The sequence below is a fragment of the Strix aluco genome, chromosome 12, assembly GCF_031877795.1.
Source record: "Strix aluco isolate bStrAlu1 chromosome 12, bStrAlu1.hap1, whole genome shotgun sequence".
In the NCBI taxonomy this organism is placed as follows: domain Eukaryota; kingdom Metazoa; phylum Chordata; class Aves; order Strigiformes; family Strigidae; genus Strix; species Strix aluco.
The window spans coordinates 19,474,822-19,488,803 of record NC_133942.1 but is presented as its reverse complement, the minus strand read 5'-3'; the positions used below and the strand labels follow the sequence as shown (position 1 = coordinate 19,488,803).

Genomic DNA, 13,982 nt, shown 5'->3' with positions numbered 1-13,982 from the left:
TCATAACAATTGCTGAAACCACCCAAACCACAGTAATTTTAGAGCCCAGCATGCAGAGCTGTCTCACATTACTCCTCCTTCAGGGGTTTTCTTCTGCAGGAGAAGTTAGCAAGATGAAAAAAGGGATGAGGTTGTGCAGACAGAAGGAGTAGGGAGAAAGCCAAGGAAACCTCAGGCAGAAATAAAGACAGAGCAAGGTCCGTTCGGAGTGTTAGGAAAACATGAGTCTGAGGGAACACCTCATCAAGCCATAGACGTAAGCGCGCCTCCTGTCTTGGTCCTGCAAGAAAGGGAGTCGGAGGAGGTGGGAAGTAAGGGGAGAGATGGAAATTGGGCAAACTGAAGAAAGGCTTTCTAATGAAATCATAACATGAGCCTGAGATCTGTCTTTCAGCACCTCATGTTTTCACTCCGTATGGCCTCACTTCTGGAATTTTCTTGTTCTATGAGTTTGGCTTCATTAGCCATTCATGTAATGACCACCAAAGAAAGCTGGTAGGAGAAAGCATAGGGCAAGAAAAGACATAGGTACCTAGATATCCTAGAAACACAAGAAAAGAAAAAAAAAGCAGAAGATGCTATGTTTTGTCCAAAATTGTCCTTTTCCATTTGTGATGATGGTGAGACTGGCAACAATTAGAAGCATTTCCAACCTGCCTGAAGCTCTGGCTGGAAAATGTAGAAGACCAGGCCCTCTCACTAAATTTCCTGCTTTGAGATGGTCCAGAAATTCTGTCACAACAGATTTTTCTGTAAGTCTTTTCACACTTTCACATCTGGAGAGAACCATGCTTCTAAAAATACTTCTTCAGTTTGAACCTAACTTTGGAGCCAGTTCTTACTCTGTTCAGAGTGGGTTCTGCACCAGGGACTACAGCTGTGGATCAGTGCTCAAACCACTTCCAAATCATACCTCTTTCTTTAATGACACCCTTCTAACAGTCACATAGTCTCCAGAACATATTCAGTATAACCAGAATTTTTTAACATTTATGGTGGGGGCACATTAAGATCAGAAGCTCTTAGGAAGACAATGACAGCAGAGTCTGACTAGGCAGAAGCAGCATACGCCTGTGGCTAGATCCCTTAAAGCAGAAACTGAACAGCATTGAAACAGTAGGATCAAAACCCCCTAAATCCTCAAAATTGCAAGGAAAATCTTACCATTGTGACCTGAACCCAGTGCTGCAATATCTACTGGGGTGTGCAAAACAAACTGCAGCATGACTCTGAGATTGACTGCTGGGACCAGGATGGCACCAGTAGAATCTGTCTGGTGAGGCCAAAAAGGGTCGTGGGCTGTCTGTTGGTCAGAGATGTACCCTGCTGTGATGGTAAGTACTACCTGGGCTGAGCTCTCCTGTCACCTCTTGGAGGGAGCGCTGGGTGCTAGCAGCGGTGATGCATGGCACACTTTCATGTCTGCCTGTCACTCCAGGTGGGGACTGCAGTCTAATCAAGGCTGTTGCAAAGATGAGGGATATTTTTGGTGCTGCTCCCAGATTAAGGAGTGTGAGGAAGACCCAGTGTGGGGATGAGGGTTGGGACAAAAGTTCATATTGTGGCTTGAGCCAGTTAACCCAGCCCTGAGTGATATCCTCCTGCTGGGATGTTGCAGAGATGCCAAAACCCAGAGGACAGCAAAGGCGGAACCTCAGTCTGAGTTTACCGAGAGCAAACTCCTTCCTACATAGGACCCAACAGCTCTTTTCTGGCCTTGCAGCAGCTCAGCATGATTCACACACAGCCAAGGAGGGGCTGCTGCCTGTGCCAGGTACTGGAGTCCCCATCTCTCTGCAGTGCAGCTTTGACTGGGGAAATGTGAGGCTCAACTCTGTCTGAAAGCAGGTTCTGCCGGGCTTCTGGCCCCACTGGAGCAGGCAGAGCCATGGCAGTGAACTCGCAGGCTGGGGGACCTGATAGCCAAGAGCCTCTGAAACCTTGAGGGCAGAAGGTAAGCCTCTGCGTTCCTGCTGGGAGACAGTCTCAAAGTTGCAAGGCTGCTGCTGAGACCCAGTCGCTTCCAGCTTTCTTGTGATTATCCATCTCGGCAATAGGATGCTGTTAAGTGTCTGATTACTGCGTTGTTAAAGCCTTAAGTCTGAAATCTGACTACTGCGTGGTCCCTTGAGGGGCAGCCAATCCTCCTCCATCCCTCCACCAGTAATCCCTCCCTTTCCTCAGAAAAATAATAAAAAAGAAAGACAAGTGATATCTGTCAGCAGCAGCGTTTTCCAATCAAGTGAAAACTAGCTGGAAAATCAAATCAGCCGGTAAGTTCCTGCAAAACACAACTCTATCTCTTTAAAATCTCCCCTTTTGAAGGGATGAACTGAACAGCAATAGCTGCTGATGTAAAACAAACCATTATTCCTCCTATCTCCTCTCCAAGCCCCATCCCTACAGACGCATGAGTCTGAGGGAGGCAGATGCTCTCTGAAGACTATTTTCCTCTGTTAAATAAATTCACTTTCAAATAATGTGTAATTAAATGTGTGGTATTGAATTAATGTTTTATTCTGAGTGCTTTGGCAGCAGGGGACCTAGGGGCCTGGCTGGTGGAAAGAAAACACATTCACCAGAAAGATTCCCTTTCCCCTCTCTCTTTCCTTTTTCCTCCCACCCTGCCAAGAATTCCAGTCTCTGTTTCCAAGAGCTGCTGGAGTGTACCAGTGAGTTGGTGAGGATGATGCTTTGTGTAAGGTCCCTTCAATGATACGTGGTCATGGGGCTCTTGGGTGTTTCGCCCAATGCAAAACCTCTGCAGCCCACTCCACCTGTCTCCTCTACCTGTCTCCTGATGGGCTTAGTCTTCCTCCTCAGAAGAACCCAGCTGTGCAGTTAACCCTTGTATACAAAAAGCAGAGCCTGAGCATCCCCTCGGGATGTGAAGATGGTGCTGGATGTCTAAGGAGACAAACTGCTGAAGCTGGAGAGGCAGTTTGTCTTTTCAGTCTAATGTCAGCCAGAAGTTTTTTGAGAAGGTGCAGGTGATAATGGGAATCATTGGTCAGTTTTTACGTCTTTTGTCTGAAATGTTAATAAGATTTTGTTCCCATCAGCAGTGTTTCAGTTTCCCTGGGAGCCAGCTGAGGAGGATATGGTGCATAGAGAGGCAAGGGCAGGCATGGGGTGAACCTGCACCCAGACTTTGTAGAGATGACAGCAGCAAGAGAGACCAGAGTGTCTGTCCTAACCTGAGGGGATCTTGACATGTGCCTGGGGCACAAGCAGGTTGGGCAGATGCAGTGACTGGGTAGGGCACAACTGAAAACTTGTTTATAGCTGCGTGTCTGCTCCCTAACCCCGATGCCTGTGGCTGCAGAGAGCCTTGCGAGTATTAGATTTCTTTTGGGAAGTCTTCCAGGTCTCCATACTAATGGACATTTTAACCATTGACAAGAGCACAGGTGAAGGGATTTACCTTGTTGGATCAAGGAAGGGTTCTGTTGATATGATGAGCTCTTGCCTGAGTAATTTCAGTAAGTTGCAAATCTTCAGAAAGAGGAGGTGGATATTGTCTTAAAGGCAACAGCCTGCTGCAGTGCAAGGCCTAGGTGTGCTGGAGACTTCGTCTTGTTGTTGCTGTAGTCATTGTCAAATGTTTTCTGGGGGTGATGCACGGGAGCCTTCGTCTTGCTGCAGCCTCTTTATTTGAGGATCTCCCTGGGATGGCTGTGCTGCTGCAGGACCATGCAGTGTTGTGCATCCCAGCTGAGACTGCTCAGCACCCAGTAGCCATGGGGCACTTTATATTGCTCTTTTTATAAAATAACAACTAAGTGGTTAGTACTCAGATTTACGGGACTGAAATAGATGAGAAGAGCTTGAAATCATATTTTGTTTTTATAGGAGTGTCAGGTGGTTTAAACTGGGACAGAATTTTTTGCTTAAACATGTTTGTGGAGTGGTGCCAAATGCATTCTAATATTATTTTTTTGGAATTTTTTCATGAAGAAAATGAGAGTTTGCTTTGGTTTGGGTTTAAACTTTGCAGATATGTCACACTAGGTAATGTCACCTGCTTCCAAATAGTTTTCAGTGTGATGTGGTGAGGGAGTCTGGCAGGGTCTGGGCTTGCATCTGATGAGTGGTTGGTTTAAGGTGTGATTGTGCTTTGCCTTTCTGTCAGCTCCTTTACACACACACATGCACACATGCTCCCTTTACACTTACCTTTAGCTCTGAGAGCATTGTACATGTAGTCTGTCGTTGCTGGTGGTTGGAGCTGGTGCTGCAGCAGAGATGCAGCAGCTCAAGTTACGGCAGCTCAGCGGGTGCTAATCCAGTCGCTCTGTGCCGCTAATCAAATCACTCTGTGGAGCGAGAGGGCTGTTCTGCAGAAACACGTCTCTCCCTTGAATTGAGGCTGGCTGGAGTTAGCTGATGACTGAAGGGCAGCCCTTTGGGTCGGGGCTTCCTCTCTACCTGCTATTGCAACAGCAAAAGCCAGAGAAGCTGATGATGTTCTGATTGCTAGAGGTATGTTTGGAAGTGGTGGATGTAAAGTATTTTCAAAGCATCAGAGATCTGGCTTGCAGAGGTTGCTCTTCTGTTCTCCTGTTTTCTTGAGCTTGATTACACTGAACGTCAGCTCCTGGTGCAGATCGGTATTCCTGGATAATTTTTTTTGGCCCAGATTGTCCAGCTTAATGCGCCAAGGCCTGCTATTTTTTACCAAGGTCCATTTAGCAGCATGTAGTGCAATAGCTCGGGGTCTGCTAGGTCAGCTGGGCAATAATGCCTCCTTTCATGTCTGGGATCTGCACTCATGACTTGTGGCTGCTCCCAAGCAATGAAGGGGATGGTAAGAAAATGCAGAGAACTGCAGAAACATAAAGTAGCTGTCTTTTAAGGTCTTTATGAAATAATATGATCACAACAGTTTAATACTGTAATATATAGTCAGGCACCAGGGGCTGCCTGGAAGCAAGTTGCCAGCATCTTGGTAAGGTACAAGACATGAGAAACAGTCTGAAGGGAGGCTGTGAAGCCAATGACATATATTGGTTTGCTGGAGAGCATCCTTCATATTTCAGGTTGTTTCCATCAAGGCCAAAGAAGAGATGGATGGAAGATGTGAAAAAGTCTATATATATTTTTGCTGTTAGGACACACAGAAATGGCTATGAGAGCTGTTAAGTAGAATTAATAAGATTGAAATACTGCCCCCAAAGTGAAGAAAAAGGTCTGAGCAAGGTGGTCTTGTCCACAGGGCTTGCAAAGAAGGGGGTGGGAAGGACCTTGGTGCACACATGTTTTGGAGCCCAGGTGGCTCAGCCAAGGACTGTGCCTGCTCCACCAACTTCCCGGAGATTCAGATATGTTTTACATAAACCTCTGTGATTTGGGGTCCTTTTGAAAGGACTGTCAGAACTGCTTGGTGCTTATAATCATGACTCTTTTGAATTTGAGTCCTTGAAGGATGCCTTACCAGAGGAACTTGGCAAACAACCGGTGTCTGGTCACAGCACTGAGCTGCCGAAATATGTATCTGGGTCTTTTTCCAGAGGTGGCTCATGTTAGAGCTGGGAGAGAAGCCATCAGAAGTGGAGGGCTACCTACTTGGGGTCCATACAGAGATAAGAAAGAGCCTGTTTACGGCTCCATTTTTTTAAATGATGTGGAACTGATTTTCCCTTTGTTTACGTGTACTTCACAGCAGTCCACGATTGAAATCAATATCCTTCATTGACTTTGATGGATTTGCACCAGGCCAGGAGGGAGACTCAGACTCTGTGCAGCTAGCCTATGCATTATCTTCTCTCACTATGAGACAAGTCTGTGAGAGAATGACTTATCAGCCCTCCAGCGGCAAGGCTTTTAGATCCGGTCCTACCTGATCTGCACACTTTGCTCTGATCAGGTACATTGGGTAACTCATCGACATGTTTGGTTGACATCCAGGTTGCAATTGACTGCCTGACATGAAAGGCACTCTGTTTCGTAGTTACATGTCTTAATAACAAGATTTCCAGTGTAAATTGTAAAGCTTTGTTTATTTGATTTTAATTGTCATGGAACAGGGAAGCTATGCAGGCTTTATTGACAAGAATTATTTTAGCAGTGAGTCAAGAAAGAAGTGAATGAATCATATTGACTAACTGAGAACTTTGCTACCTTTTTGTGGACAACTTATGTATGAAGAAAAAAGAGACAATTCTTTGGCATAAATTAGTTGTTACAGCAAATGACTCAGCCACTACTGAAAAATGTCATTGTTGTTATCATTTATAAAGTGCTGTTGATGCAAATGAGGTTTTAGAAGCTTATGAAAATCAAGGCCATTACCACAAAAAGCCCAGGATCAGATTCAAATCAGGATACCCTAGAAACACAGCTAAAAGTATTCAGTTTTAAAGCAGGGATTGAACAGCAAGAAGGGCAAGAAATATGAAGAAAAAGAGAGAAGAAATGCCATGACGTGAAAAATCCAAGGGAGGAAGGAAGGAGCTGGTGATGGAGAGGTGCAGAAAAGGACCTACCTACCCCTAGGGAAAACAGGGTCACGTGTGTGGAGGAGAAGAAACAGATAGAAAATTGATATTGGTCTTTTCTAGGCTAGAAGAGAAAGCTGCTGATAAAGAGGTGGCAAAAGTAAAAGGAGAAATTTCTATAATTTTGCTCTGTTTCCCCAGTGAGCTACATGTTGTTTATGGATTAAGAGTCCAAGCACAGGAAACCCACTAGAAATACAGCAACCAGACAGACCACTGTTTGGGAGTTTGAAAGGAGGAGATGTGAGGAATTAATTTCAGATCTGGTGTAAATGATCCAGCATAAGATGTAGTTTTGCATTTTGTTGTAACTTCAGTACTGGCACTGCTCATGGTTTACTCTGTTTGGAGTTTGATTTGTCCATTTACCTCCCACTGTAGTCATCTGTGTCCAAATACAATCATGTGCATCCAGGTTTCAAGAGTATTATCAAACCACAGTTTTAAGGATGCCGGCTGTGATGGGAATCTGAAATGCAGAATTTGCAGTGTCATTCAACCCTTCTCTTCTTCATCTGACCCCCAGGACTGATTTGGAAATGAGACAATAATTGGAAAATTAGATTCATGAAATGTACCCATGCAGCTTCCTGATTTCTGCTCATGTGATTGAAATGTGGTGGTTATTAGAAAAAGGGTGTTTTCACTACACACAGTCTGTTACCAGCTCTATATGCTCTACCTGGGATCTGGAGGTTGAGTTGGGGTCGTTTTGCCTTGGACCTCGTCACAAGCAAGAGAGATTCTGCAATATGAGTGTAAAAGATGGGTGAAGAGTCATTGAATCAGTGATTTAAGCGAAAAAGTTCTGGCTTTTCCAGGCTCAAACCCAGGGGCCAGTGCAGAAGTGACCCATCAGGACACGGTAGATTGATGTATGAGAAAAGCAGAATTAATCTTGTTCTCTCCTCTTCTTCCCCTATATCCCATGGCTGTGCTGGGTTTGCAAGGTTAGCAAACTAGAATATGTTTGTGTCGAGGAAAGAAGCAGACATGACTAAGGGACACGTGGGAGTGAATATGGGGTGGAAGAAGTTGCTGTTTTTAGACAGACACTTTTCTGACTGAGTGCACTTTAAGCACAGATCAAGCCAGCCATCCTGCAAAAGGTTCAGAGGAGGTTAGGTAAGATCCCATTACAGATCCAAAGCCGCAACCCTTCTGCCTTTGCTCTTCCAGAGAAAAGGAAAGCTTTCTGCTCTGGAGGCAGTTTGTAAAGGTGAGTGCAGTGTCCCAGACTTACTCTTACTCTTGTTAATGCTCTATCTTACCCACCTGCTACCATCATTGAACTGAAGTCATGGGGCATTTCCAACCAGCTGCAGGTTGGGTGTTTTATGATGCGATTCATGTGTTATGTGGAACAACAGTGAAGGCAAGAGCTTGAAACAGGTTCTCCATGCATTAAATCTTGATGGACAAGAAAGAAGGTGGGGGATGTGCCCAACTCTCCTTCCGTGTCATGCAGCAACATAGTAATCCCAAAACAAGGACTGCAAGATGTTTTATTTAAAACTGGAATTACTTCTGTGTTGTGCGCTCACATCCTTCCTGTAGATACAGCACAGCCTTGAATGAGTTCCCATCATGCTGTCAAGTCTGCTTATTTTCCTGTCAGGTCTTGCTGTGGCTCCTGCATAGGTTCTTCTTTTGAATCGTCTTGTTGGCTTGTTTTTATAAGTTAATGGTACAGGGGGGAGAAAAAAACAAAGAGAGTGGTACTTATGGGAAGACAGTTTGCATACACCTTGTCGGCAGGGCTGACTGCAACACAGCCGAGACAGATTAGCACACCACTGCCTGCCTAAAACAAATAAACACCAGCTGTTTATCAGACAGGGCTCAGCATTCTCCAGGAGGAGGTAAACAGATTTATGCAGATGAACCTCCCAGGTGCCCTTGCAGCACAGCATCTTTCATGGCTACTCGGCCTTCCTTATGAGTTACAGCCAGGACAGACGAGCAAAGAGATGCAAGGTTAGCACAATAACACAGCCATTTGCACAGTGCCAGGGCAGTTTGTCATTGCTTTATGTTTAAAGCCCATATTTAATAGTAATGTAGAATTAATCATAGTGCTGATCTCACTGTGAATGGAAGAATTTGATGTAAACTTCAGTATTTTAGGCCTATAGCATGTGAAAAAGCAATTTATTATAACTCACTTATTATTCCATTTGTGCCTAAAATACTATGAAGTCAAATTTATGGCCATTCAAGGTTGAGAGAATTTGTGATCAGTAAAAGTACTTTTCTGACTCTACATTAAGATTGCCCAGTTGCTGTCAAACTGCTTAACTTCATGAACCCTTTTTTCATAACCATCCAAGTTTACTTTAAATCCAGCAGTGCTACGTGAGTCCACTACCTCAAAAGGATTGCTCCTCCCTCAGTACAACTCCGTCTGCCACAATATCTCCTTTAGTTCTTCATATAGATTTTTCCTGAAGCTTCTCAGGTGACCCTAACAATTTGCTGCAAAATCTGGTCTTGAAGACAGATGGGATATTATTTAAATAATGTAGACATAATTACACAGTCTGGATGCTGGCTCTCACAAATGTCTGATCATTTATTAAGATGTTGTTGGGAAGAAAAATAGGGAGCTGGAAATTTTGAGCAAGACCCTGGGGAGTTCAGAAAGAGAGGTTTATTTCTGTTCTCATGGTGTTACCACTTACTCATCAGAAGTGTAAATAATCTCAAATAGTATTGCTGGTTATTGTGAGACAGTTTCTTTTTAAACATTATCTCACATGAAATGGGGCAATCAGATTGCAATTGATACATTTCTGTTGGGATTCTGAGTTTTTTAAAGTGTCCTTGGGCTCCTCTTAATACAAGACCATTTCCCCGCAGCTTTCTTGACTGCTGCTATTCAGGAGACCAAGAATGCAAATACATGGTTTGTCAATACAGTAAATCCTAGGTAGTGTAGTGATGAGTGCTATAGAAATGCTTGCCAAGAGAAAGAGGAAAAAACCCTTTTCCTCTACTCTGTTAAGTAAATTGGTGTCATTTGAGCTTTTCTTAGATTAGGACTTCCCTCACCCAAGTGCATCACTTAACATTTCAACACGTAATATTTCAGATTTCTCAGGGTACTCCTTAAACACTCAACTAAGCCAGGTGGAGAAGGCAAAGTCCACATGTGATTTGTTCTCCCTGACTGTCACTTCATATTTAAAATCAAAGTAATTTTGGATGTGCCTACCATTCTGTCCCTTAATGTTACCAATATTATTAATATTGGTAACTAACAGTTTTCAGTCGATTGAACAATTAATGGAAAGGTCAACGGGAATTCTCTATAGAGGCATCGTTCATTACAAGGCCCATTGCTTATACAATCTCACAGCATCCATCTTCCCAAACAAGCAAAAGGGCCAGAGACGGCAGCTCCTTAAACCCACCTGTGAGCTTCTAATTAAAAAGCTTAATTGTATGAAAGCCATTAGGGTGTTAGTCTTCCAATCCATTGACTTTTTGATGCATTAAGTGGTACCTATGCTGTTGTGGGGCATGTGCTCCCTCGGGTCTCTATGGGTGCCTACTCGGGCACCTGGGTGGTAGGAGCTAGTGACAGACTGCGATCGCTCTTAGTGATGTTTCCCTGCAGCCAGTCTGAAACCTGGTGTTAGTCACATCCACCTCCTGCATCTGCAGTGCCCCAATGCATCTGAGCTAAGGGGTGCATAGCTGGACATGTGGCACATGGAAGAGATGGAGTAAATTCAAAAGCAGTCCTGTTTGTGAGCAAACAGATGCAGGACCAAGTTATGAATGCCCCAGGATAGGGGCGGAAAGAGGGCACTGTCCCATCTAATGCCTCTGCTTCAGGAGACCTCTAATGCATCAACATTTGCTCACCAAGCACTGGAGAAGAGTGTGTAGCTCTCCCTGTCCTGCCATGGCCATCAGGCTGAAGCTGGGGGTGGTCTGTGCTACCACAGTTCTCGAGGGAGGCAGTAAGCTCCAGTGAAGGCAGTTTGGAGAGACAAAGTTTTGGGTATGGTGCCTCCAGAAAATGCTGTGGTGACTGTGCATCTCTAGCTGTTTCCACAGTTCATTCCAGACACTAAAAAAAGCCTCTTTGTATTGCCAGAGGAGTTGTATGGGTGCTGTGATGCCAGAAAGGTGCTTAGAGGCTTGGTAGCAAATAGTTCTGCCCTAGTGTTGTCCCCAAAAAGTGTATGGATACCCCCAAGCTCTCCCAGCAACTAGTGACATTTAATCATGATGCAGCATTTGTGGATATCCTGCTGGTTGCTTATCTACCCTTGTAGGTGCCTAGTACTTGGGTAGCTCTAGCCCTTATGAATGACCCTGTTAGCTGAGCAGACCAGTCTTCACAGGCCTCTGTACCTCTGTTAAATTAATAGCTATTGCTCTTTTGATTCTTCCTGAAACCTTGGTTGCTATTCTCCGTCAGTCCTTGCCGTCCTAAATGTCAGTGGAAAGGATCATTAAAACTAATGGGTTTAGTTTGTCTATTGTGCCAGTGACTTTATCCTGGGATGACCTTGTGTCTGAGGTAACAGTCGAGTAGGAGATGGCTGCAGGGTCAGGGTCATGTGGCAGGGCAGTGCTCGGCACTTCCAACCAGCTCCTGCTCGTGCCCTAAGGTGCATTGGGGTCAGTTGTCCTCCCCTTGGGAACACTTTGACTTGACAAGGTTCGGCCTCAAAAATCTGTCCGAGTTTGGGTTTAAACTGATCCCAATTGAAATGTAAAACTCAGCAGGACCTTCTAATCTCACCTGGCCCGTCATAGGAAGTATGTGACTTTTGCTACGCCTCACAAGAGATGAATTGTTTCCAGGATCATTCCAAAGAGATTCAGGTCTTTGTAAGACACTTTGCCCCAAAGGTTCCTCTCCCTGAGGACAAGCTTTCCGCAAGCTTGTAGTGAGAACATGATAAACCTCAAATACTTTCCTCACAGATGTTTTGCATGAGACTAGCTCCATCCCAGAGATGGCTGTGTTCCGTGGGTGGGTAAAAAGATCCCTGTAGATATTTTTACAAAGCAATTTCAGATCCTTTGCAGCTTGCTAGAAAATTGAATTAGTTGTTTTCCATTCCCTGAATTAACCCTGATTCATTCTTCCCTCAACCCTCTCCCTCTTCCTCCCCTCCCTCCAACAGATGTCCAGCATATTAAGAGGAGAGACATCGTTTTGAAGAGGGAGCTGGGAGAAGGTGCCTTTGGGAAGGTGTTCTTGGCCGAGTGTTACAACCTCAGCCCCACTAACGACAAAATGCTGGTGGCAGTGAAGGTAAATCCCAAGGGTGAAGGGCAGAGAATAGGGCAGGGGCTGGCTGGCAAAGTGAGTCTGGATGAGCCTGCGTGGGAAAGGGAAGCAGGGGAGGGCTGGGGGCCAGGGGCAGAGATTTATCTGATGCCGGAGATTGCGGTAAATCCACTTAGTCACACAAAGTTTCAGTGTTTCGCTTCAAGGTCGTCTATTCTCACCAATGCCAAAGTCTCTCTTCCTGCTGACGTGGCCAGGAGACAGACGGGGAGGAGAAGCTGGTCTGGAAGCTGTGAGCTCCTGTGCAGCTGCAGCAGCGCAGTGTGGAGTCCACCTTCCCTCCACGAGGGAGTGGGGCCCTTCTTTTTCTGGATTTTATCTCTTTGTGGAACATGCAGAAGCTGAAACAAAAAGGGACCTCGGCAAAAATGAGCATTTAAAAGCTAAGCACGACTGACCAATTTTCTGGGATCAATTTGCTGCAAGATGGGCAAAGCAACTCAGCTCGGCTCCACTCAGCTCTTGCTTGCGTAGCCACAGTTCGTTCCTGTTCTGGTGATTTTGAGCCAACAAAAGTTCAGCTTGGCTTGTGCAGTGCTGTTTGCATCTTTGTGAGGGTCCTCATGTGAGCTGTGCCCCATCAGTGTGGCTCTGAACAGAGGAGACCACTCAGTGCAGAAATGTGCTCACCTCTCAAGTGGCACCAATTGGCAGACACACATAGTCTAATCCCTGGGAGTTAATTGGTGCCTCTTAACTCCTTGGAAGAAGATCTGCATTTGAACCGAGTCTCTACAGGGAGAAAGATTCCAGCACTCTCTCCAGGATGCTGGAGGCATCCAGTTACTTGAGAGTTCTTTTAATCATTGGCAGTTCAAGCCTTTTTTTTAGCTCATTTGTCCCCTTATGCTCCAGCAGTGAACTGCAAGATTGCACCTTTCACCTCTGAGACTGGTTAAAGCCGAGGTAGCACACCTACCTATATGATTAATTGCCTGATTATATAGCTGGTACCTATCGGTGTCAGCTGCCTATCGGTGTCAGCCATCCTTTATACGATCCTGTCTCTCAAGTCTCTTCTGATTTTCATTTGCATGTAGGCAGAAACAGCATCCAAACTTGTTTCTGTTAATTGTTACTATGAGCTTACATCTCCAGAGTGCCTTTCATCCTGCGAGATCATACAGATCCAGCTTCAGAGCATGGCCTTGAAATCTGGCTTCTTGCCAGCTCTTGGGGAGGGGGGGCAGGGAAAAAATCCCTCTAATTTGGGCCACATTATAAGTCTTAGGGGGAAAAAAAAAAAGGCTTTACATATTAAGTTGAGATTTGGCTGCATTTCCTGAGGATCTCATGCTCCCAACGGAGGCTGAGAACTACCTCCCTGGTCACTGCAGCTCGGGGCAGCAGCAGGACATGCCGGTTAGGGCAGCTGAGTCCACAGCCCAGAATCTGCCTCTGCTCTGCTCTCAGGGACTCCCTCCCAGGGCCAAAGAAGGTGGCTGTGTTACTCAGTTAAATGGACTCAGATTTTCAGCAGATCTAAAGGTTGCATCCTCTCAGATAAGCTGAGTTTTGATGTGATGGCATGGGCAAGCTTCCTGTTTTATTCAGCTTGCTTCTAAAGCATCCTAAGAAATGCACCAAACCTATATTCAGCAAAGAGTGTTAAGGTTACAAAGTCAAGTACTAGAAATGCTGGAGGGGCTGGTATTCAGGGCATGTCCTCTGAACACATATTTTTCATTTTTCTATGGACTGCTCCATTGTGATGATCACTTCTGTGTCCAAGAGCTCCCTGGATGTGAGTGCACTCATTTTCACAGCCTCCCAGCGAGGTGCTTGGGTTGTATCATCCCCATTTTGCAGAGGACAGCTGGAGGCAGAGGGAAACTGAGCTGAAAGGAACCACTCAGGTGGAGAACGGAGTTACTCCTCTGTCTTTCCCTCCCCACAGACAGCAGGTACCAGACTCACACTGAGCCCTGCTGCAGCAATAAACACGGGGTGCTTGTGCAGACCTGGCCCTGATGCTGCATGAGAGGGGATTTTCCAGGTAATATTGGAACAACTGACACTTCATGACAATGGCTGCAACCTGCAGATGCTGAGTGACTTGCCAGATGTCGCGCCGGAACCGTGAGATGGAGGCACAAATACAATCCACCCGAAACCTTCCTGAGAGAGGCATTTCAGTGGTTTTGCTGAGACATCACTTCTCTTCCTCTGGT

The 13,982-nt window shown here is 45.4% G+C and overlaps 1 protein-coding gene across 2 annotated transcripts in view; it reads left to right on the top strand.

Moving 5' to 3' along the window:
• NTRK3 (neurotrophic receptor tyrosine kinase 3) overlaps positions 1-13,982 on the top strand; it is a 217,142-nt gene that overhangs the window by 161,560 nt on the left and 41,600 nt on the right. For both annotated transcript variants that reach the window (XM_074837433.1, XM_074837435.1), the window contains exon 13: positions 11,645-11,775. In XM_074837433.1, coding sequence (XP_074693534.1) covers positions 11,645-11,775 — 131 coding nt within the window. The remainder of the gene's footprint in view (positions 1-11,644; positions 11,776-13,982) is intronic.